The sequence below is a fragment of the Haemaphysalis longicornis genome, unplaced genomic scaffold, assembly GCF_048455015.1.
Source record: "Haemaphysalis longicornis isolate Haplotype H1 unplaced genomic scaffold, Haemaphysalis longicornis Haplotype H1 scaffold_12, whole genome shotgun sequence".
In the NCBI taxonomy this organism is placed as follows: domain Eukaryota; kingdom Metazoa; phylum Arthropoda; class Arachnida; order Ixodida; family Ixodidae; genus Haemaphysalis; species Haemaphysalis longicornis.
Window position 1 is genome coordinate 82,026,047 of NW_027526225.1, and position 25,069 is coordinate 82,051,115.

The window sequence follows — 25,069 nt, forward strand, 5'->3', positions numbered from 1 at the left end:
ATCACACTCCCGGCCGGCAGTGAAGCAGTGTCGGTATCTGCCACGCACGAGCTTGCACATCTTGCACGTTTGAAATGGAGGCTGGGTACAAAGTGTCGCAAGGCCACTTTGGCTAATTTTCAGAGACATTGAACGTTGGGCAAGTTGGTATGAAGGTGTAATCGATACCGGCGTGAAACGAGGGGGAGTAACAATAGGGGGAGTAAGGGACGGACATGCACTCAAATACCTGATGTTTAATAGAGGTTGCAGCACACATATATAGTGGAAAACTGTAGAACAAAAGCTCGCGAGTACACAAGAGACCAATGTTGATTGATTGGTCCTCGTGCTCGTGCTCAGCAGCCCAACGCCTTAGCCAAGAGATATATGTTCACAAAGGCGACAGTATCGAAAACTACTGTGAAGGCACATCGTCGCGATTACAGACTGCTGTCATGATATGCGGCCCCATCGTGATGTAACAATATAGATGGTTTACACAATCTTGTTTCTTATGTTTCATAACCAAGCGTTGAAAGATATAAAAGGTTTCTATTGCTCCTGATGTCGGTGGATTGTGATGCCTTGACACACGCACACGCACACGCGCACGCACGCACGCGCACGCACGCACGCACGCGCCCACACACACACACACACACACACACACACACACACACACACACACAGATCTCAGAGCCACTTTTGCATCGGTGGTAACATTATTGCGATTTAGCCAGACGTTTCAGTGATATGCAATTTCTAATGTACTTCTTCACATCCGTGTGCATAAACTGTAGCCGCTGCTCTCACCACCCTTGTTTTCTCTTCCGGTATTGCAGACGGCTCGGCCTATGTTCCTGACATGGATGATGGCGTGCTGTTCGGTACTTTCGTTTTCAAAGCGTGAGTTATCTGATACATCCCGCGCACTTTCCCTCTCCTTTCTTTTTTTGAGACTGCTGTGTAGGTTTTCCTTTTGTAAAAATGGTGCTATTAAAATATTGTCAAAATTTGTCGTGTTTCGGCGAAAGCTGCTGAGACGCGGTGACTGATGTTATTACATTTTTGTTTCCACCTCTTAGATACACATGGTAGTAGCGTGAGTGATTAGCCATTGTAGCCAATGTGGGAGCCGTCGAAGGGGCCAAACTTCTGGCCTAGGAAGAGAGCAAGATGAAAATAGGAGGAGTACTGCGTACACTGTGCTTCGTAGAGAAGCAAGTCTCTCAGCTCTCCGCCATACTTTTAGTTCTCGTTTTTTGATAAATGGACGCAAAACAACCTTGCTGTCGCGTTTATTGAGCTAGCACTACTTGTAAACAACCGTCCTATAAGTGTGTAACATTGACAGGACGTTTCTCATTCGGTCGCAATGATCGCTCGCACCGTCTTCTTCAGGGGGTTGCTCCGGCGTGTGACGGGGAGGAACAGCTGCCGGTCACCGTCGTGTCGTTTCTGAATATCGCTCCGTGTGGTCTTCGCTTTGCAGCTCTAGTAATAGAGAGAAGGAAGAAACCACGGAAAAAACTAAGTGTATTCTTGGTTCGGGTAAGTTCGTGCGAGGTTATGTCTAGAGACTCCGCCAAGTTTTCTGCGTGGTGTCGTCGCTAGGTCCCCAAAGAGCAATGACCTCTCGCCCATTAAAGTGGGTACACTGTACGCAGGCCCACCGGCTTTGCGGTGAAGCGCCAAGAGTAGCGGCGGGACTAGCGTTTGCTCAAATTTTTGAACTCGTTTTATGGCCACCGTTCGGCTTGTGGGGTCTGGCGTGTGGGACGCTAATTGAGAAGTTGAGGTTGTCGCTTATTGGCTTCTGGATTGGCTTCGATGGTTTCGCTCCGTGGGCAGGGCTGGCCTGCGGCGCTGGGGAAGCTGACGCACATGTGATAGAAGTTAACCTTTTGTACCTGAGCCCCTGATCTCTCCGCGCTCTTCTTGCGCGGAGGGAATCCTTGTGGGAATCCTTTCTCGGGAGGTACGTCTTTTTGCAAAGGGCCCCTCGCAAACTGGGGAAATTTTTAGAGCGTGTGTGGCGCGTCATAGCACCGCTGTGATGAATTGCTTGTTTTGTTGTGTGCATTTATGGCACGTGTGTGTAGGTGTGTGGGGTATAAATAAGTGTTTTTTCAATAAAAGATCAGTTGGAAGTCAGCGCTCGTCCTGTGTACCTCAGCTATAGTCCGTGTTTTTGTTGCGCTGTTTAGTAATGATGGATAACCAACTCGCCCAATACTGCACTTTGCTTAGGGATTATATTGCCACGTAGCCAGAATGAGGACGACATAGTCCGGGTTAGTGAAGCTAATTTAATAAGGCGAACTTGTGCCTGCAATGACTCAGCGAAGCATTCCCTTGCTGCCGCACACCACGCGCTAGACTGGCATTATAGCTCACAGTGTGGGCATGTCAGTACATACCAACAGTACACTCACTCCCAAACACGCCAAGGGAGCAGTGGGAGGCCATCCTGCGTGGCGATGACCCTGCCTGCCAGCGATGGCAGGCAAGGTCATCGGCAGGCAGGGCCATAGCGGCGATGGAGACCATTGGAATCACGGAATCGGGGTAGCCACCTTCTTTCCTCCATCTTTTTTCTTTTCTTTTGAATGAATGAATGAATAAATTTATTATAGAAAGGATGGCACTTTGGCCTGTTGGGGGAATAAAGATATTTTCAATCAGTCAATAGATTTCCCAGCTCGCTGCACGTGATCTCGCGCACAACTGCCCGAGACACTCTCCTCGTCGTCGTCGTCGTCAGTCCGTCAGCACGCGCTGAAAAGAGGTGGCTGGAGGCGTTCCCATCGTCGTTGTCCTCTTCAAACTTCCTGTATACGCGACAATACTGGGTATTATGCTGGCGCATGCTTCTTGTGAATCAGCATGCATGTTATTAAGGGGTCTGGGTAGAAATGCACGTGCAAAGATTACACGCCAGACATACATGTGCACCCCTCTCTCGACGAAGGCATTGCCGCAAGAGAAAAGGACTCAATCAAGGCAGGCTTACCACTAGACACAAGATTGCACAGCTTGAAATTAAATGTAATTCTTTGCCGCTCCCTCACGTAAGCAGTCTTAAGTGTCGCCCTGAATTTTCCTTCCTCGCGGCTCCTTGTGGTGCAGTCATGGGTCAACCGACTCTGCCATCTGTGCATTCCGGTGGCAGGGCGTCGAGGAGGCGTTCAACAGCTCCTTCGTCAAACTGCCGAACAACGACGAGTACGAGCTGGGTCACCCCTTTCCTGCAGACGAAGTCAATTTCACGCGTCCAGGAGGCGACTGTCCTCCAGACCCCAATGTGCGCGCAGTAAAGCCAGTCCATTTCCTGCATGGTCACCCTTTGCTCATCGGTCCGGCTAAACCTCGCCACGGCCGGCCCTTCTACGCTCGCCGTGGCCTCGAATTCGAAAGCCTGGCCGCATTCGTGCTGACCGAGAGCTGGGGCTCCTGGGTTGTCTGCTACGTGGCCACGGGTGAGTGACTACGTCGACGATTCTCTGGGTGGCTTCAAGGGGGGATGCTTCTAAACATAGGAAACATTAGGCGAAAACGGCCTTAACCTTTCCCCGAGAAAGTGTAGATTGCATGACACGTTGACAGCTGGCCGAGCGAGCCAGATGGCAAGCAGGCAATGTGTGGCCTAGGGAAGACAGTTTTTACACTACTTTCGCAGTCCCCCCGCAACGCATGATAGCATGCGCACAATATCTCGAGACCGGTTTGTTTTAATCGCACCTGCGGTTTTCGCATGCAACAGCGGATTGGCCTACACTTACGTCGCCAGTCCCCAACGTTGGTATGTGACATAAGGGCGCAAGACCCTCGGCAAGTTTTTTTGACAGCAGATGATTCTGCACATTCATCTGGCTAGCTGCAGTTGAGGCTAATTCCGCAAACGTGGATGAACTACTTTCTCGGCTTCTGCTCTTCCTGGCGGCTAAAAACTCTTGTACGCAAAAGCCGCTGCAGAGGTGCTTACGTAAAGGCCTGCGAGTCGTTGTCGATTGGATAGGACTCAGCTTGGGAGCCAACGAACCGGCGGTTCGTTGCACGGTACGGAGGAGTGTTTTGTTTTTGCCATCTTTTCTGAAGTTCCCACGCAAGCATGCACGCTCGAAAACAAACTTCTAGTTGGGTTGGGAACTGCTAAATTTCTTCATATATATAAAGTTTCTGCGTTTTCTGAGTATGCTCTGTATGAAAAGGTCGGGAAAAGTGACAATCACTTTTTAAACTGCCTATTTTACTGCCTGAAGTACATTCATTGGCTATATATTATATATGCTTAAACTCTACGGCAGTCGCGAAGTTCGGCTTCACCTCAGTGCACCTTTCTGACCAATAGATGGAGCCAACGATGAAATTTCGGAAAAGACGATGTCGAGCATACGATTCTACTCGCAAGTTCTGTTTACTCTGTGGCATCACGAAATGTAAGCACGGCGCCCTGCATCGCTTAATGCCGCAGCACATATCACATTTTCGCGTCAAATGGAATGCGAGTTACGGCCCTTCGCCCAAATTGCTTTGTAAGCAGCATGAATAGGTAAGCCGAGTGTATTAACGTGAAATTGAAAATCCCGGGACGGCCTTAGAATGGTTACGGTGCTTCTCCGTTTCACCAACTTGAAGTTTTGTTGGTGGCATCGAAGGAACGCGCATCGCCGCATGCGACCGCCCTTCGCAGCGATCGTATCAACTGAGACAGAACGCCGTGCGATCGCTGCCGCCGCTTTTAAGTGCAGAGCACTTTGGGCGCTCGTCTTGTCGTCCTAGCTCGCTCTCTACAACCGAGCATATCGCCACAGTGTTACGGTGTAGCCTGTCACGGTGCCTTCGCCGCGGCGTAACCCAGGGGCTTCGAAAGCCAAGCGGCTATACGTATCAGGATAGCGTGAGCTAAGGTTCAGCTGGTTATTCTTAGCTTTCCTGGTTGTCTAGGATTAACTGATTATCATGCTTACTGCTGCTTATAATCCAGTCCAAATCCAATCCAAATGTAATCCAATCCAATCCAATTCAAAACCAATCCAATCCAATCCAGAAGTCCCGCTGGCGCAGTTTCAGGCAGGGGGCACGCGAGCACTGCGAAGGCGGGAAATTTGAATTGCCTGGGGTGGTAGCAGCAAGCGGATAACTGCGGTACAGCCCATTATGGCGAATCACTACTCTTCACTTCCGACAGCTTTCACATTGAGTGGAACGGCTTTATTTTTTTTTCCGAGACAGCCCGATACATCTGTTTCTTTGAACGGCAGAGCTGTTTAGGCCGACATAACTCAGTCACTCGTAGACTGAGAACCCCGACGTTGCAAGAAAAGAAATGTGCTTAGAGAGGTTCCTGGCATTGAACCCGTGACCCCTAGCCCGTGAAACCGGCACCCTAACCACTGGGCCACCCCGAAGGCGCTAGGGGTGCGGGTTAGCAGCTGTGGGAGCAATAACATGTGCAGTCAATTGGAAAAACAAACGATTCCAGTGGTTGGAATCGAACCTGGGTCGCTTGCACTATGAAACTAGAGTCGTTCCGATTGAGCTATCATCGGATTACACTTAGGCGCGGTTTCTAGCGCGTCCTAACTCGGTCCACTTTGGGAGAGATGTGAAAGTCTGCGGACGAAATGATTCGGCCAGTGATAGAGAACTTTCAGCGGCAAGTTCAGAAATGAATGTGAGGTGACGACATACGGACTTGGTGCCTTACTAAACAACTTGAAAGCAAAATTACATCTGCTCAACAGGCCATGGAACGAATAATGATAGGAGTAACACTTAGAGATAAAAGTAGAAGATATCATAGTTAAAGTGTACGGAAGAAGAACTTGGGCTGGCAACGTAATTAGACGAAAGGACGATTGTTGCACTACCTAGGTGATAGAGTGGATACTGAGAAAGGGGTCTTGAAAAAGAAGGAAGTTCGGACGAAATAAGGAAGTTCGGAGGGACGAAATAAGGAAGTTCGGAATTCAAAGAATGGACTCGATCGGGGCGGCGCAGGAGCGGTTGGAGGTCGATGGGAGAGGCCTTGGTCCTGCCGTGTACCTATTAGGCGGACAAGCCGCAAGCTTTGCTGTTTCTCCAGCCTTGTGCAAGCTGCACCAATTTGATGCTATTTTCTTCGACTTTCATGTAGTGAGGGCATGTCCTTGCTGTGTTAATGGACGTTTGAATTCGGCCTGCGCGTGGGCTTTGTTGGTGATGTCCTGAATGGGCGGAAATGAAACTGCTTGTTCAAGCTTCTGGTTAGATATGATTGGGCAAACAACCGGTGGTTCAAAGGGTTGCCCTGTGCAATAATATTTGGAGGGCTCTTTTGTGGTTTTTGTTGAGTTCATAGGCCAGAGCGCCGTACGTGAAAGTGGTCACTGTGACAGCTCTGGCCACAGTCAGGGTGTCCATTTGACTTGCTCTGCATATTTGTTCGAAAGTCTGCGGATAGTGTGAAGCGGACTCATCCACTTTTGCTTAAATCTCTGGAGCCATATTTCAGGGCTGTTCCTTGTTCCGATTGATAAGCCGAGTATGGGAATGAACTCTGTTGTGGTTTGTATTTCATGACCCGCGATGAAAACTTGTATGGCATCGGATTGAGCTTCTGGTTTGCAACCGTGTACTGCCAAGCGCTGGGTCTTTTCAGGAGTGAGTTGGAGTCCCAAGTCAGTAAAAGTCAGCTCGAGACTATGTGCCGCGGCTTACAGTTGCACTGTTTGATTGCGAAGAGATTCGAAGTCGGTTGCTTCAGTCCATACTGTGACGTCGTCGCATCATGGTAAAGCGGGTAGCTGTGTCGACTTCCAATCGTCGTGCCACCCTAGTCATGGCTAGATTAAATAGAATCGGTCCCAATATCGAACCTTGAGGGACCACGTGGCCTATATAATAGGTAGTGGGTTTCCAGCCAGGATGCGAGCCATGTAGCCTTATTGGTCGACCTTGTAGGAACTCTTGTCTCCACTTTTGAGCTCTTACACTCGGATAAGTTCTTCCAAAATGATTTTTTGGTTGACAATGTCAAACGCCTTGCGTAATTCGATGGCCATGGTATGCCTGGGTTTCCTCTTGCGTAATAGAATCGGTTGATGACTCTGCGCAGCAGCCAGAGGCTGTCATGTGTGCCCACGTTGGGACTGTTTGCGTGGGGTGGAGGTATGGTTGTATATACTCCAAGTAGTGCATAAGGCGATTGTTAATTATTCTCAATTAATTTGCCTATGAATTGGGTAATGAAATGTGGCATAAGTTTTCTAGGTTCCCTAGAGTTGCACTTGGCTTGTTCGGTTTAGTTATAGGGAAGATCAAGGTAAGTTTGAGATGGTCAGGGATGAATCCTTGTTTTCAAAGGTCATTGATTTGGCCAAGCAGATGCAAGAGGGCTTCAGATGGCAGATATTTCGGGGATATTTCCACGTACTTGCCTAATAGCTGTGCGTGGTTCAGTCATCGTGAATGGAGGCCAAGATTTGGGTCTGGTTAGAAAATTGGGATGCAAGGAAGAGGCCGAGGAGGTGATGTGGATGCGTGTGTGAAAAAGGTGATAATGAGACGCCGTTACACTTCCTTGGGATCTTCAGTTCAGGCAAGTGTAGAAAACAGGGGGATTCGTTTCGTCGCCTTTTCGGTGGGGTCCGTTGAAGCTGCCATAGTGCCTGAATACCTGTCTCATGGCTGATATTAGCGCATAGAGTTGTGCAATTGATTTGACTCAACTTGTTTTTGTAAGCCGTAATTAGTCGGTATTGCCTTTGGATCATCCACAAGTCTTTATGGCGCTTACCATTGGTCCATAAGCGCAGGTGAGCTCGCGAACTCGCTTCCAGAGGTTTGCCAAGTGGCTGTCCAGATGGGATATTTCTGCAGCGCAATCGATTTCTTCCTGTGCATATGTTTATGAAGAGACAATCGGTAAACAGAAGTCGTTGAGTGAAGCCGGCGGAGATGAACCGGGAACGCTTTCTCGGAAAATATTCCAATCTATGCTCTTTATTGTTTTCCGTTGACAAAGCTTCCTGCAAAGTATGGTGAATTAGAACCGGTAGGGGATCGCTGCCCCATCTCGTGGAGAAAGGAATCCGTTTTCTGGTGAGTCCAGGGGTGGCCCAAGTAAGGTCTGGGGATGTCTTGTTGTGCAGCGTGAAGGCCGATACGGGTTGGGATGTCCACATCGTTGATAAGCAGTAGGTTGGATGCGTCGGCGGCGCCCTCAAACGCTTCCCCTCGCGAGTGAGTTTTAGAGTAGCCTCACGTGGTGCTTTGCGCGTTGAAGTCCCCACCTAGCAAAATCGGAGTACCAGGAAATAGGGAATCAACGTGGAGAGCGAAGTAAAGTTGTGTTGTTTTTTCGATGAAGCGACTGGCTTGTAATGAGCCGACGCCACGTTGATTGCTTTTCCACTGGGGAGGCGAGTGTGCACTCCAACGACTTCGTGGGCGCTCGAGTAGAGCTCAGCGGAACATGCTTGCTCGCTGACCCAGGATAAGAGCACTAATACCGCCGCATAGCCGGGTACAGAAGCGGCTGTTACGGGGCCGCGGCGAGTGTAGTGCGGTCTGGAGAGATAAACCTTATCTTGAGTCCTGAGGAGTGTAGCGGGCTTATTGCTGCGGAATGTATAGTTGGTGTATTTGCCTAATTTCCTGTTTGAGAATAGTTTGTTGTGAAAAATTAGCAGTGGCTTAGCTCGGCTATGCCAGGATATACGTAGCGTGGCCTAGCTTTCAGCTCGTTATTCTTAGGTTTCCTGGTTGTCTAGAATTAGCTGATTATCGTGCCTACTGCTGCTAAAACGATTCCAGATCCAATCCAATCCAATCCAGTCCAGTCCAGTCCAGTCACTGCTCCTCGCGCATGCGCAGCACGGCTATCCGGGAGCCACGCGAAACTGCTATCAAGCGGCTCCGGCGCAGCGTCAGACTTGGCTACTGCGCAACGGAGGCCCACAGGTGGGCACGCGCCGGTGCCAGTGCGTCTGCCGTGGCTATGACGTCACTCCTCTGGAATAGGCAGACCGGCGTTTGTTCAGACCCAATTCTCTAAACACCCTTAACCCAATTGGGTTGTATTTCTAGTCCAGTCCAATCCATTCCATTTTAATCCAATCCAATCCATCCAGTCCAATCCAATGCTCCTCGCGCTTGCGCAGCACGGCCCTTCAAGGTCCAAGCGAAACTGCTCAACTTCGGCCAGTGTACCTTACGCTACAAAAACTTCTGAAGTTTCATTGCAGTGCTGTTGGGGATGTGCCTATTGCTGCTGATTGGAGGTTCGTAAGCTTACTTCTCGGGGCGGCTCCTCGGATTCGTCAAACGAGGGCAGCTTTTTTATGACGCACTGAATCATGGAACTTATTTGGGAGAGTTGGTCGTCCAAGTATTCCTTATCTTTCTTGCGGTCCGCTTGACGTGCTTGACCTTCGTGGTGAATGTCTGTGCGGACTCTTCTAAGAGCTGACTGGACGGGAGATACGGTGATCGGTTGGGAGGTAGGGGTACGTGTCGTGCTCCTGCTACGGCTCGAGCGAATCTGGGAAGCCGGGAGGCGCTTTGAACTAGACTGTGTTGGTGTCTGGTTGTTCAGGAGACGCTTGAGTTCCCTTTTCTTCTTTGTGCAGTTGTTGATTTTCTGGCCGCAGCTATTAGATATCCTCCCGCAGTACATTAAGCTGATTCATTACAGCGATTATGGTCGGGTCGTTCGGGTTGCTCTTGGTCGGAGTTAGGGATGGGCCAGTTGAGCCGGGCGAAGCAGGTCGGTGTTCCCTAGTGATATCTGCCTACGTGACACCGCTGTGTGGATTTTTGGCTTGTTGGATTAGGTGTTCTGCTAGGGCATGTGGGGTTTGGAGCAATGTGCCCGGGCTATTTGCAGGATACGCCGTAGATCTGGAACCCAAAACCTTCATTCTCCGGGTGCGGCTTTCCACATAAGTTGCGGACTGCTGTGCAGGGCAAGAGCGGGCCATGTGCCCAACGTTATGGCAGTTATAACACACGAGCGGTTTGGGTTGGTAGAGGGAAACTTTCACAATTGCCATGTAATATTTGATCACCTTTGGTAATGTCGGCGAGTCAAATGTTATCACAGCCCCACTAGTGCGACCAAGTCGAGCGCAGGCTAGTATTTTGGCCCGTTCACGTCGTAGCCATTGGCGAGTTTCTTCGTTGGTCTCATGTGACTCGATTGTGATGACACCTGGGGTGGTGTTTGTTTTGAAGGAATAGCGTTTTACTTCAACAGGGACACATTGGCGGGTTTCTCGGTTGTCAAACGAGATGGATGTAGCAGTGAGAGGGCGAGACACGTGTGTATCCTCGTAGACGGTTATGTAGATGCAGTTCCCTGCGGTGTCAGATCTGTGTGAGGAGAGTTCCGCTAGGTACGATTGTGGGTGGTTGTTCCAATTAGGTGTGCAAATGTATGTTTGGGGATGTCGTTAATGTTGCATTTAACTTGTGGTCTTAGCACAAGTTCAAAGTGAGGCCTACTTACCCGGCCAGTTCGGGTCATTTGTCTTGAGCATGAAACTGCTGGTGGTTTCATTGTTGCTCAGGTAGCACGACTTTCTGCGACGTGATTAAAGGGGTCTGATGAGAGTCCGCCTGCGTTTGGTTTCGTTGGGGTGGGGTCACTGGCACTATGTAGCTGTCTTAATCCATAGGCACTGTCTTCATCTAGGGGCAGGTTGGGTGCGGTTTGCGGCGTAGTGGCTCTGCTTGATGGAGCGGCGGTGACAGGCACGCTAGGCATTGCTAGCGGCGCCGATTCAGCACGAGGTGATGACGTAGAGGAGCATTCCTGCGGATGCACGAGCGGCTGCGTTGCCTGCAGCGGCGGCCTATCAGCGGTGACCGAAGCAGCGGTGCAAAATCCGATTCCGTCGACGTTGTGGTGATGTTAGGCGTAGTGTCTTGACGAGATACACCTGATCCTCGTGACACTATTGTCGCGGTTCCGTGGTCACCTGATGGTCCGATGAAATCGCAGAACCTTACGACTTTGTTGATACCCAATTCATAGGATCAAACGCAATTGAACTGCTCGTTCAATCAATAAATGCGGGTTGGATGTGGAGCTATCTGGTCCGGCTTGTAGTTCACGTGCCTCTTATCAAGAACGTTAAATGTCCCGCTTTGCGGTCTAAAAACACTTACAAACCCTCAGAAATTGTGCTAAAGTTCATGTGTGTATTATTTCTGATAAAATGAACCAGTAAGTGAGGAAAAAAAAGCAGGGTACATTAGAGTACGTGTGGGAATCGAACCCGGGTGTCTAGGCTAGCAGCTGACCGCGTTACTATCGCGCTACATCACCACCTTCTCAGCGGCGCAACCAGTGTTTAGCCGAGTACGTGCAACGCTGACGCCATATCGCGTGACGGGTGATCGTGACGGCACGTGAACAGAAAAGGTGCACCCCTGCCACGGAGAGCTCTAAGTTCGAGAATTCTGTGTCGCCAGTCTGCCTGTAGAAATAATTCGCGCCAAAAGATGACGAATAGAAAGCGAAGGAAGAGATGGAAACGCGATGTAACACCAAATGAGCCTTTGATAAGCACCGCCAGGGGAAGCCATTATGATTTCTCATTACACGAATATGGGCCGACTTAGGTGCCCTGAAAAACAAGAAAAAATATTCTATCAATTTTAAAACCACCAGTAGCCTACATTAAAAATATTACAGCCTTTAGATATCTTTGTTTCATCAATTACGCATTCGTGTGCAGATACAAGGCACGAAACTTTCCGCGTAACAAATCTTGCTAGCGTACTCGTCCAAAAATGTTTCCGCACTAAAAAATGAACGGAAAGAGAATTTTTTCATGGGGACGGCTTAAAAGCTTACTGCCCCCAATCGCTGACGTGTGCGCAGATACGCCTTCTGTATAGGGATGCTGGGTGAAAAAAATACGGAGAACTGATGAGTACATTTGATAACAGTGCGGTAATCGTACATTCGGAAATTACAAAAATTGGCCGTCACTGTCACCGCATCAAGGTCGCAACAAAAAGGGGAAATGAAAGCAGCTAATTTTTTCTGGGAACACCGATAGCAGCGATCAAACGACGTTTCGGTTCAGTTAGTACAGAAATCTGTGAAGGTCGGATTCAGCGGAACGTATTTTTTTTTAATTTAAGCAGGGAGATCATGAAATCAGGACGTCAAAGGGCAACCGTCTTGTAGGGAAGGATCACTGAAAAAGGGATGAAGACACCGGGCGTAAAATAAAAATATGCAGACGCTTCGCCCCCCAAAACGGGAGCCTTTTTCAAATCGTGAACAATACTCCCGTTCTGAGTATCGAAACTTCATTACAATCTTTTTATTTCTTAGTCGGTGTATGTCCTTTCTTCAAACAGAAGGAAAACGTAAGTTTGATCAGACGGAGATGCACCGTAAGAATGCTTTCGCACTGTAGACACTTCTGAAAATCATTTGCATTTTTTTTTTTTAGTTTCCGGTATTTGACTAATTCAGCAGCACTGGTGGGTTCTAGCTTCTTCCCTGATGGCGGCATGGTGATTCTGCGCCCGAGGTCGTTTACGTTCGCCTGCACTCATACCGCTGTGCATATAGACCATGGGTCATTAGGAAAGCATATAAATTCGGTGGCATCGGTGACGGTTTCAACTTAAACGCGATGAACCGAACGTTTGTTCTCTTCTATTACCTTCGACATATCTCCTCATCGAATTGCACATGAACATAAACAACAAACGCTGCCGTCGATCAAAGGAAAGTCCGCAGTAAATTTTGTGCTACTGGTGTACTCGACTTGAAAACATCTCGGTTTCACAGCGGAAGGGGCAGTGTTGAAGATTGCGGAACAATACCAGCCCAACGGCTCTGCTCCGGCCCCGGCCGTCATGGTGGACACGTTCAACATCACGGGAGAACCGATACGGAAGATGCTGGTCTCCTTGAAGGTAAGAACGCTTTATCCGACTCCCATCCTCGCATGCGTTTATGTATGCAGTCCGCCGGTTGTGAAAGGCGAATGCACTGGGGTCCGTTTCGATATCCTAATAAACTCCGACGGGGTTTTTGACATCGATTTTCAAACCTACTTTGAACAGTAAATTTCGGCAAGCAACTTTACTTACTACTAGCGCCAGTCGACGTTGGTCATATTTGAAGCAATACACAAGTATATAACTGAAGGGGGCAGCCGGAGTGTTCTTATATTAAATATACAGTTTGCTGTGTATAGCCGCACTGTGTAAAGAATCAAAAATTGCGCCCACCTCCCCGCGAGGGGAACCCTGTGTAGATGCGACGCATCGTGGGGTTCACTTGGTGTTTCCGTTGGATTGATTCTGAAATTGCGTGAAACGTGTCGGGAACGCGTATGATTATTATGTTTTATGATTATTATTATTTTTTATTGGCCAATCTTGGTCAATCTCTCTAAGTGGTATGCTTGGGGCTTCGCTGTCGCAATGACCTTTACTCCATCATTGTTGCTGTAAGTGGGAGCTTCTTTTCTTTTATTGCAAGTGTTAATCATTGCCCCATCATGCGTTGTATCAGTAGCTTCTTGACGTAGTTTGAATGAGTCAAGGATATAAGGCGAGTTCGTAGCATTTGATTATGTCTCGGTTTTGTGGCGCAGTGGGAAGAGCACCATGTACCTCGCGTTCCGGCCACAGGGTCGGTGGATCGAAACCTGGCGCCGCTAACTATTTTTTTTATAGTTTAGGGGGAGGGGTGTGGACGGACAACAACGCCGTATGGAGGGACAAGGCGAGTCAATGAGATGCAGTCGCATCTAAAAAAAAAATACCAGGACGACGTGTAATAGCTTGGGAAAGGAATCGCCACGTATATAGTTGCTGCGCAGCATACGCCGACAGAAACGATAGTGATTCTTCTGCCGCCCATAAAGTGTAGCACCCCTCCCCTCTTACTGCTTCCGCATCTCCCTCCTCCCCCCTCATGTCCTTCAACTTTCCTTGTTCTATTCCTCGCCCTACAAGCTTTTACACCTTCTCCCCCCACGCCAGCGTAACTCCCCCTCCCTATCACTCCACCAATTACCCCCTCTAATTCTCCTGGCCCTCCGATTGATTAACTTTTGGAGGTATTCCTTATGTAGCGGGTCATGACGTGTGTCCTGTCACCACCGGATTCGACCTCCCTCGAGGAATACGCCGCTGCCCTTGCGATTGAGCACGCTACTCTTAGTGTTCCTACCACCACGCCAGTATATATCTTCTCCGACTGTCAGTCAGCCCTCCGTAATTTCGCTCACCATTACACCCACCCACACACCACTGGCTTCGTCACTCCGATACTTGCACCGAATCCTCGGCCACGCTTCACACTGGTTTGCGTTCGTGGCCACGAAACGCCTTAGCAAACGAGTTCACCCGAGTACCTTTCCCGGGTCCGCCCATGTTCTGGCCGACCTTGCACCACCCGCCGACGTTTCGTACTCAACACCGCGCTTCCCGCCGTTACCAATTACACGCCCAACACCTATCACGCACCCTGTACTCACCCCGCAGTTCCCGTCTAAATCGTGAGGCTGCGTGCCTCATTCGGCAGGCTCAAACCTCTTTACTCCCCTCCCATCACATTTTTCACCGCATCTATCGGCACCCTGGCCATCCTTCCTGTCCCACCCGCTCTTCCTACCCACCCATCCCTCATTCTTATTGGGACTGCACCCCGCCATCTCTTGACCCATCCCTCGCCTCCATCACCTCATGGGAGCTCCGGCTGTCTCCCCCGCCGACAGTAAACATCCAGGCTGCCCAAGAAGCTCTCTACAAACACGTGCACCGGATCCGCACGGGCATTCTGGAGTAGTACGTGGATCCGGTGAATTGAACTTTCAAATTTCGACCTGGCCTTAGGTCCTGCGGAAAATAAAATTTTGCTCTCTCTCTCTCTCTCTCTCTCTCTCTCTCTCTCTCTCTCTCTCTCTCTCTCTCTCTCTCTCTCTCTCTCTCTCTCTCTCTCTCTCTCTCTCTCTCTCTCTCTCTCTCTCTCTCACCGAAACCTCCATCCAAGTTGTACGACTGGCTCAATCCTAGTGCTGCTGTTGAGGGCAGGCTCGAATTAAGTTTTCTACGTTACAGGTGGCATCTGTCATATAATATATTCCATTCTCTCTCTTCTTGCACCTGCATTCAAATCTTCTTTTAGTCTCCCCTACAGTCTTGATGTTTACAGTTTCTGGGCTACCTTGAAACCCTCGAGCTTCGGGAAGGCGAATATTTCCCGCATATAGACTGGAATGGATGTGATCACATTCGGACACAATGTTCCGAATCGCTCCTGTTCCCTTTCCGCAGACCATCCGCAGTCCACCATTTTGTGAACACTTCCCCACAGAGCCCTTTGTTTTCACCAAGCAGCCTGATCCAGCCCCAGAGAGCAAAGCACTTCCCTTAGAACTATCATAAACATTTCCTTTCTGCTGTCAGGAGTCCCTGCGGTGTGCATCTCTAGCGTCGTTTTTTTATTACATTTTCCCCTGCAGGTATTCGTTTCTGCCTGGCTTGCTTCTCTTTTATTTTCCTTGGCTGTCTTTGATTCCCCTCTGTTTTTTACGTATTCGCTCATTAGCCTTCTAGTCTTTCTTAGCCACGTCGTGCCCACGCTTTTCATATGTAGGTACGTGAAGAAATTAGCTTTCCACTTACGTAGATCCACTGCTCTTACCCAGTCCTCATAAAATGTTTTATTCTCAGCTTCCCTAATTTCAAACGATACTCAGTCCATGCCTCCATACCCTGCTTCGTTAGTTTTTTTACTTTGCACAACTAAAGTCAAGCGGCCTACCGTTCACTTGTTTACTTCTAGGCATGGTAGCGCGTCTGGTTTTAAGCAGAGTACTGCCATCGCAAATGTGAGGCCCAGCACCCTCACTCCTTTTCGAATTCTTCTGACTACTTCATATTTGTGGTACCCCTACAGAGCTATACGCTTCACTTTAGCTGTATTTCGCTTTCCTTTATCTTTAGGCTGTTTCTCGTGAGTGCTTAAGTAGTTTTACCCTTCGTTTTCACACGCAACCAAAATACCATTGCATTACTTGGCTCTGGATATTTCGCCATGCTGAACGGACTCCGCGTCAGTGCTAGGTTCTTTGACGACCATTATGCCCCATTTTTTTTCGCGCAGAAATATAACCTGAGGTCCGTAATTTCTGTCCGAAAATATTTATGAGAAGCTGCATACCTCTTTTGCTATCCGCTAACAGAAAAATGTCGTCTGCGCAGAACCTTTCCAGAATGCGGTGTTGTACCACTTGGCGTCGCCAGATGGACGCTGAATTGAACCATAACTGACTTTCTTTCAGTTTCTCTTCTAACCCTGGCATTGGAAGCATAAGAAGTATTGTGCTCAATAGGTATCCCTGTTTTAGTCCTCAAAAGGTGTTAACCTGCTGTCTGCATTCCTGTCCTATTCGTATCGAGGGCGGGTTACTGATTGGTCACTGCTGATCGGTAACCAGTGACACACCAATTTTACATTGAGTCACTTACTCACTAGCCAGCAGACCTACCAATAACATCCCTGGATGATCCGGTTGACAGAAACGCCAATAGATTATTTCCGCATTTCCCTAACCAATGAAATACAAAGAAACACTGAGACATGCGCTGTCCGCACCAGAGCTCCGAAAGAACAACCGCAGGCTGTAGGCATGCACAGTCCGGGCATTCCAACCACAACTAAAAAAAGGAGGGGGTGGCGGAGGGAAAGACGCACTTTTTGCAGGAGCTGCGGATCTGCCGTCCCACTCTCCCGATAACTTCTCAGCCGCCGATAACTGTGGCACACTGTTCGGCAGTTTCCTGCGTTTTACTGTTTTAGAGTGAAATCTCTATTACTCCAGGTACAAAGCCGGAAAATGTCTCGTGCCGTCAATCTGACCTCCGAACTTCACCAAGGTCAAGCCAGCACCCAGTGCGGTTTGCTCAGTAAAAGCATCTAATGGCTTGTTCCGTCCATGTGGGGGAGGGTGCGGAAACCCAGTCGGAAGTCACAACAGGAATACCGCAAAAACCTAACAAGAATCCCTGTCGTACGACAAACACTTATCCGTGACGACAGAAGTCCTTTTGTAACGAGAAAGCCATCTGTTGTTACGACACAGAATTCTGTCGTAACGATAAAGTAAATTTTCTCAACGACAAACATTAATGTTGTCACAAAACTGCCATTTACGCTACTCTTCACAATGGGCAATTGCATTCAAACCATGTGCAACTTCTGATGCAACATGGGATCAAGACAAGACAGGAATTCGGCACGACGGAACGTCAAAATCGGGACAGGAATACGACACACGACAGAACATCAGCATAACGACACGACACGAATACAAGACGACAGTACGACACGCGAAAATACGACAAACTACAGAAATTTTTCTTGTAATGCACGAGGTCGCGGGTTCGATTCCCGGCCGCGGCGGCCGCTTTTCTGATGGAGGCGAAAAGCAAAAACGCCCGTGTGTACGAGATTTCGGCGCACGATAAAGATCCCCAGGTGGTCAAAATTAATCCGGAGCCCTCCACTACGGCGCGCCTCATCGCCTGCGTTGCGTCGGCGCGTTAAACCCCACAATCAATCAATCAATCAATCTTTCTCGACTGGGAAGGCAGATAGGGGCAACGAGTAAGTGCGCGTGCCATCAGAAAACGATACAGGGAGGATATGTCTGGGCCGGTGACTGCGTCGAGCAGCGTCTTTGTTTTGTCCTGAGGTGCAATAGTGTGCGCGTTCCATGCGCGCTCTCGGCGCGATAACCGAGCTATCGCTTGACAAACTCGTTCCACCGCGTTCAACCAGGGCAAAATTTTTATACTTGCTGTGTGTCCTTGTTCATGTCATCCCGAAACGCCTCGAGGGTGGCTGGAGCTTGCGGAAATAAATTCGACCTTATGTTGTAAAGCCTTGTTTCATCAAGCGAGACAAACGATCAAGCGAGACAAGGGAGTATACCTCTCTGCGAGGTCGGCTAGATGTATGTTTCACGCCTCATGTGCAGCCCTTAGAGTAATCAAATAATTTTCTTCATTGTTTTCAGAGGAAGAGCCTGTACGTGTTCTCTGACGACGCCGTGCTCCAGTACAGGCTGGACGCGTGCGAAGGCCGCCACTTCGAGTGCGCTCCCTGCGTGCTGGATCCTTTCTGTGGCTGGGACGGCAATCGGTGCCTCCCTCACACCACTGGGTACGTGCACCGCACGCACATGTCCTTGGTCGTTAGCCCTGAGAACGCCATGACCTTGTCCTGCCTCCAGCTCACAGTCTGAGTGAGGGCAGGTGTTAGAAATGATAGTTTGGAAACTGTCGGTGAGGTTGGAGGTAGAACGGGGTAAATAAAGAAATTGAATGAGAGACTTCCTCCTCGCACACGTAGTGCTTATGGAAGGAACTACAAACGGTCAGGTAGAACTGTACAGTCGAGAGAAAAAAACGGTCGCTTTGGGCGTCATCTGCGAGCGTTATTTGCGGAACCAATGGCCTCGCCCTGAACTACGTATCGCCTGTAAAGCTAAACCTGGCTGTTACGCAATTGACAAAAGTTTGCGATTGTTCGTAACATGCAGGTTTTCGTTACATGCCGGTTTTGAGTTAAAGCTCGCGAGAATTAAATAGAAACGAAGCAAAGTGCTAGACATAAGTGAAGGTTTAACTCACCGTTCATTTAAGGCTCGCAGTAATGAAGCGTAAACGAAGCCAAAATGCTAGGACATCAGTGAAAGTGAACTCGCCCTTCACGGATTTATTGCACAGCGAAAAACTGCGTAAGTGGCGCCTCCTGCTTTCGCGCGAGCTTAGGCACTACACGGCGCTACAAAGAAACAAGGTCACTCACCCCCCTATTAGCGAACGTAACCTAAGAATCACTTCTGCCTTTTGACACTTTTCGACGCCTTAACGCGTTACAAGAACCAACTTATGCTGAAAGGGTGCCTTAATGCGAACTTGATGCTTTTTACCAGAGTCAAGATTGTTGGGAGGGTGCCAGCTGGGATACTATACCAGGCGGCGCAACTTTCTTCTTCCTCACCAGCGGACACGGCCGTTAAAATTGCGGGATTTTCTTGAAAAGACGCAACTTTTCGTTTTCTATAGCAGCTGCACTGCAATGTAGACGCGCGACTACACGCCGACAGGACGGCCTAGCACCTCAATACACACAGTCTGGAACCGAAACCGCACTCACACGTGGAAACGCACGGTAGTTTGCGGTGCGGGCGAAAAAAAAATGTGAAGATGTGGTGTCACGCTACACAAGCAAAACCAGAAGTGACTGCTACGTTAGCCACGGGATGGTGTTAGCCCATCCGTTCATCATAATCATCACCACCCCCACCACCACAACCATCATAATCATCATCATGAATTTCGATTCCTGCGATTCCTGATGTTTTCATGCTGGCTCCGTCCGGTTAATTGTGCTGGTATTCGCTAAATTACTTCATTCTGCCTGTCGATTTTTGAGTAAAAGTGCAAAAAACGACTCATCATCTCGCCGACTTCGTTACATCAAAGTTAACCGGCGCGACGTTTCGTTGCATAGAAGTCGCAGACACGTGAGTGTCTATGGCGGTGACAATTCGGAATTGAAAAAAACTTCGTTAAATCCAGGCATTCGTAACACCGACGTTCGTTACATCCAGGTTTAACTTTATTATATTACCACATCAACTAAGTTCAATTCATAACTCCTATTTTGGCAGCGCGAATTGGGAACGAGGACACGGGCCGCTTTCTCAAGCTCCGTTAATGCCACCTGAGTCGCAGCGCTCACGTCAGCCAGCCCGATGCGTTTTGCCCGCATCAGGTGCCCGAATAACTTTATCTCCGCTACTACAGACACCTCACCGCGTGACTTTGCGCTCTCTTTGTGACGCCCTTTACCATATTAGGACATACAGTGCGGCAAACTTTCACGTTTTGCTCATTCAGGGGTTCCGGTGTTGGCGCATCGCATGCGATGTGTATAGCTGCCAAACTCAAGATAGCGTTGAAAGTTGCAACAATTACGCTGCCGCGTTAATTCCACAACCAAGGAATCCCAAGTAAATGCGTTTTAGCTATCCATGGCTTTGTAGGTAGATTTTTAATGGCGAGCCCGCGAACGCGTTCCCTCTCAACACTGCTTTTTATAACGAAGCTGTGTATGGCTCTGGCAATTTCGGGGGCACTTCAGCAGAGTGCGCTTTGCAGCAAAGCCAACCTTCTCGCGAGTGGTACGTAGCTCTTGATTTAAAGGGGCCATAAGACAAAACACGAGTTTGGTTCATTAGAAGGATTGCACTGTCTCGATAACACTGATACCGAGGTTATCGCAAATTTAGACCAAATATATAAAATATTAAAGAAACATGTGAAGCAGTGGCGACTCCCGACGCACTTTCCTGTAACTTTTCAATGACGACACAGAAGATTGCTTGGACGATTGGCCACCACCTACGGGAACCAGACACATGATTGGGCTATTGTTATTGGGCCTTTAGTTCCGCTTGATCGCACCACTCGAATTCTAACGTGTACTTTACGTGATGAAGGTAGTTTTTAGTGTCGGCCCTAATGACGTCACTTCTGTCATAACGCGTCACCATAGCGCGAAATTTGAAAGTTTTTAACACTTCTTGCATTTGTTCATTTAAAAACGTCTCTCTTGGCTCGAATGGAGCTGTCTGGGGTACTGAAGCGTTGCGTTTTGTGTTCATGGATCCTTTAATGTAGAAATTTTCTGGTAACAACAAACAATTCGATGGGCGGCTAGGCTGGCTTTATAACCTTGCCGAGTTTCATTTGCTTCACAAATTTAGTTCGTTCGTCATGGAGTGGTAAGCGTTCTGAAATCCCGTCGGCCACCAACAAAAATGTTTCAACCACAAGAGCATGGTTTATGAAAGTGACTGTAGCTTGTGTGTATCGAAATTATCTAGAAAACAATGTATGCACTGTTTGACTACTCCAACGTCTACGTAACCGTGGGAAGTTTTATATCAGCAGGTATCCCGAATATTCACCAGTTGCATTTATAATACAGGTAACATAAAGCCGCCGCTCCTGCTCCAGTCCATCAGCACCATAGAACTGCTGTATAATTAGGGTTGTTCGTCTTCGGGTAAAACCCGTTTGTACCGAATTTTATACCCTGAACATATTTCGGGAGAATCGGGTTAAATTCGATTTCTCGACGAATGGACCGTTTCAAAGTAGCGATCTGCACAATGTTGCGCTGACGGTCCGCCGTTCTCAACTAGTATTTGCTGGAAGCAAGTCCGACAATCCGTAATTTCGAACGCATTTAGTACTGGCATGACTCTATCGCTCGCTACCCCAGGCTGGAAAGTGGTGCAGTGACATAGTTGCGCCTAGCTACTAGAAGCGGTGATACTGAGAAAACTTTCTTACATCTGAGATACGTACGTTCAATCATCGGACAAGTCTCCAATGAAGACCGACGTGTTGGGCAATGTATGTAAACAAGGATGTGTAAGAAATGGATTAATACCAGCTTTTCGTGAACATAATGTTTATTCCTTCTAAGTTATCAATGCTCGTTTATGTCATCATTACTGATCCATTTCCAAACAAACGCCAAATGTCGCGGAGAGTGTTTGCTAGAAATCACCGATGTCCCCTCGATTACTATAGCTTGAAACAAACACCAAATCTAAGCGTTAGAGTTGTGAGGTTCGTCATGTCTTCTGATAAAATAAACCGAGTGTGTTAGTACATCTGTAGATTTTCGGAATTTCGGAATGGTTTTCGAAAAAAAAAAAACGATTTCTCCCTGATGATCAGTTTAAAAAATGGCACCCGATTTTTACCCCCAATTGTCAAAAAAATGTATATAGAAAACCTGAAAACGAACAACCGAATCCAAATTTCGTCTGGACTAAGACGGTATACTTTCCATGTGTTGTTAAGAAAACTCAGTTTGAATTGTAATAAAGCTAAAATTAAAAGCAATCGTATCTCGTTTCATGTACTCGTTTGGACTGTGCCTTGGTAAAATGTGTTTTGTGTCTTTCACTCGTTTTGCACATTCAAAGCGGGGACAGAGGGTACTTTACCGCACCATTTTTTTCTTTGTTTTAAATATAGAGAAAATCAAGGGATAAAACTCGGGCAAAAGAGTAGCACGCCTCAAAGTGCGGCATTGATTGCTCTAAAGGTAGGTCTATACACGGTGACAACTTAAGAACGGCACCGGAAGTTGCCGCTGTGCCTTATCACCGTAGCCGGATGTTTCTCCGCGCGGCGCAAGTAGGGCGTTACTAGGAATATTTCGAACCTGGCGTGAGCCGTTCCCGTGATTTTTTGGACTCAAAATGCTTATAAACGACTCCAGTGACGACAAACAAACTGCGTGAGACAAGGCAGACGATATCACGCATTCATAGCAAACCCCTTTCAAAACGCGCGCGCACTGACGTCACGCTTTGGCGGAGTGATACACTACCTGAGGTGGTGCCGTTCTTGAGTTGTAAACGAGTCTAGTACTCTCTCAAACAAATAGTGCAACGAAATGGATAAAGATATCACTGTCGATGTGTGTTGCGTATGTACTATGTAGCACTTGAAATGTCTGGAACGCAAACATTGCTAGCCATGAGAGGATTCATGCATGTGCTAGTCTTCATTGAATGTGTAATCTGTATGATGTCATGCTCAAACTGTTTTGCATGTTTATGACCTCCGTCTTCCTTCTCACTCTTTTTCCAGAGGTGCGGCGACCACTACAAGAACATGCTGACGGCCATCACTCGACTTCATTTGTCTCTGTATTCGCTAGTATATCTCTTACGAGTAGAAGAAAAACAATACACGTCACTAAATTTCCAATTTCCCCGTCTCTCTCTCTCTCTCTCTCTCTCTCTCTCTCTCTCTCTCTCTCTCTCTCTCTCTCTCTCTCTCTCTCTCTCTCTCTCTCTCTCTTTGTAAAAACTCAGGACTGTCCAGATAGCTGCTGGCAAATTTCTCTCGGCGCTGCAAGCACGATGGAGTGGGAAGCCTGCGTGGACAAAGCGGTTGAAAAAAGTAGTCACAGTGATGGCGGGGCAATATTTCTGACGTTTAAAGGGATCCTGAAATACCTTCCGCCGATGCATGGATGTACATGTACCCAAATAAAGCAATGTATTTGCAATCTCCTCCCGCAAGAATTTTGTTAAAGCGATGAGTATTAGCTGAGAAATCGTAAATCAAAAACCGCGCATTATCGTCGCTCCGCGTTTCCTCCTCCTTTCGACTTACTCTCCGCTGTTGACGACGCGCAAGCTTTGCCTCCCATGATGCTGCGCTCCGCAGCGGTGACGTACTTCCGCTATTGCGCTGCTACGTCGTCTGCTACGGGCAAGCTTTGTTGACACTATGAATCCCGCACTTCGCTCAAGGCTGGAAAACCGAACGAAAAATCTGGCCGCATGTGTGCGGCGGCCTGGCCTTGCCCTTTCGCGGTGTTCGTTGGTGCAGTTGCTATCGGCGGCACGTGACTTTTTATCGGCGGCGAACTCGCAGCCGTACGGGGAAGATCGTGCGCTCGTTCCCTTTGATGCACCGACACTGTTTATCCAAAAAGTGCCGTATCAGATGTGGCCCCGCTGGTGCCGGGTCTTATTTTGCGGCGGTCGTAATTCCTGCCGGCGGCATGTGAAAAAGACATTTTAAATCGATACAGAACCCGTGCACAAAACCCTTCAATCATGTGACCAGTTCAGCTTGGGGCGACGCGTGGTGGAGAGCGGCAACGTTGGCAAAGCATGCTCCACCGCGGCTCTGAGCTTTCTAGCGCTGGAGCGAGCGCCACTTCTTTGAGAATCTCAAACATCGGTTGCCTTGACAACAAGGCACAAACCACTGTAGAACTCAGTTACAGTTGCGTGTTCCCGGTTCAGCTCGGGACCCCACCTCGCGACATGTGGGCACTGCAGGCGTACCACCCACTCCCATTGGGAAGTGCGAGATGCGTTTGACATTACAGGAGGCGATGGTGTGTGTGTGTTGTGGACGTCTTTGTTTCGCGATGCAATGCGACGTTGTGCTTCTGCGGGTGGATAGTGCTTCCCATGGTCTGGGTTATCTTCCTCGAGCGACGTACGACTCAACTTCGCATGGGGTATGTGCAGTGTGCGTGGCTAAAAGCCATCTCGGCTTGTGCGCCGGAGTTAAGTGACTTGCTGTTCGTCCCCGCAAACCGCGCGCGAGGTGAGTGCCGAAGTTACGACGGGCAGGAGGAGGCAACCCATCGTCTTTCAATCGCGGTTCAGACTTGCAACGCATGTTGTGACGTTGTGTTCGTTCGAAACCCATCTCTGGATTGTTTTGAAGTAGAATAAAATGTATGCGTCAAACCCGGGCATTCGGCTCAGGGCGTTCTCTGCGATTGCACGAAAGAAGTGCCAAGGGGCTTCAACGCTTTCTTTACGGAACGTACTCAGGTAAGGGAATATCCATGTCGTGTTATGGCCGTGCTGCATTTAATACAAACGGTTAAACGTTTGTTTACAATTGTTTCGTTTGTCGTAAAATGTCCAAGCACTCCGGCACTCCGCCGGCAGATCAGCCGGCGAGCCGACGCTGAGCAGACGACTCATCTCTTTGCCGGAAGTGCGTGAAAAAGCCGCCCAATAGCAGGATGTCTAGCTCATGACGAACATCTGGGAATCGATGATGTAGACATGTGAAGATGGCGGCGTCCAAAAACACGAAGGAAAGGGTGAGAAAAAAGCGACAAACTTTGCAACAAAAGTGTGAGCTTTCCGCTGCGCGTAAAAGATTAATACTTGGCACAGATGACGTTGACGACCCAATCTAACGATTGCGCTAGTTCATTTAGTGTGCTCAAAACGCCTTTCAGGGCCCCTTTAAAGTTAGAGAGCATATATAGTGCAAATTACGTTTTGAGAAAGTGTCGGGAACAACACTGAGCGTTTTTTTTGTGTGTGTGTGTGAGACGGTGTAAGCATTACTTATGGCTTAGTTATGTTGCCGGGTTTGTGTACCTTTTCGCCACCAGCATTTTAAAGCGAAACTTTCTTTTCTCGCCGATAACCGCGCCGTAACCAACGATGCGCTGCAGGAAAGCCGACTTTAC

At 48.5% G+C, this 25,069-nt stretch overlaps 1 protein-coding gene across 2 annotated transcripts in view; it reads left to right on the plus strand.

The window, feature by feature from the left end:
- The window catches only part of LOC144162039 (semaphorin-2A-like), a 76,429-nt gene extending 53,314 nt beyond the window's left edge, over window positions 1-23,115 (plus strand). For both annotated transcript variants that reach the window (XM_077692556.1, XM_077692558.1), the window contains 5 exons: window positions 825-888; window positions 3,112-3,461; window positions 12,782-12,909; window positions 18,030-18,175; window positions 22,699-23,115. In XM_077692556.1, coding sequence (XP_077548682.1) covers window positions 825-888; window positions 3,112-3,461; window positions 12,782-12,909; window positions 18,030-18,175; window positions 22,699-22,729 — 719 coding nt within the window. In that variant the 3' untranslated portion in view covers window positions 22,730-23,115. The remainder of the gene's footprint in view (window positions 1-824; window positions 889-3,111; window positions 3,462-12,781; window positions 12,910-18,029; window positions 18,176-22,698) is intronic.
- Window positions 23,116-25,069: the final 1,954 nt, after the last annotated feature.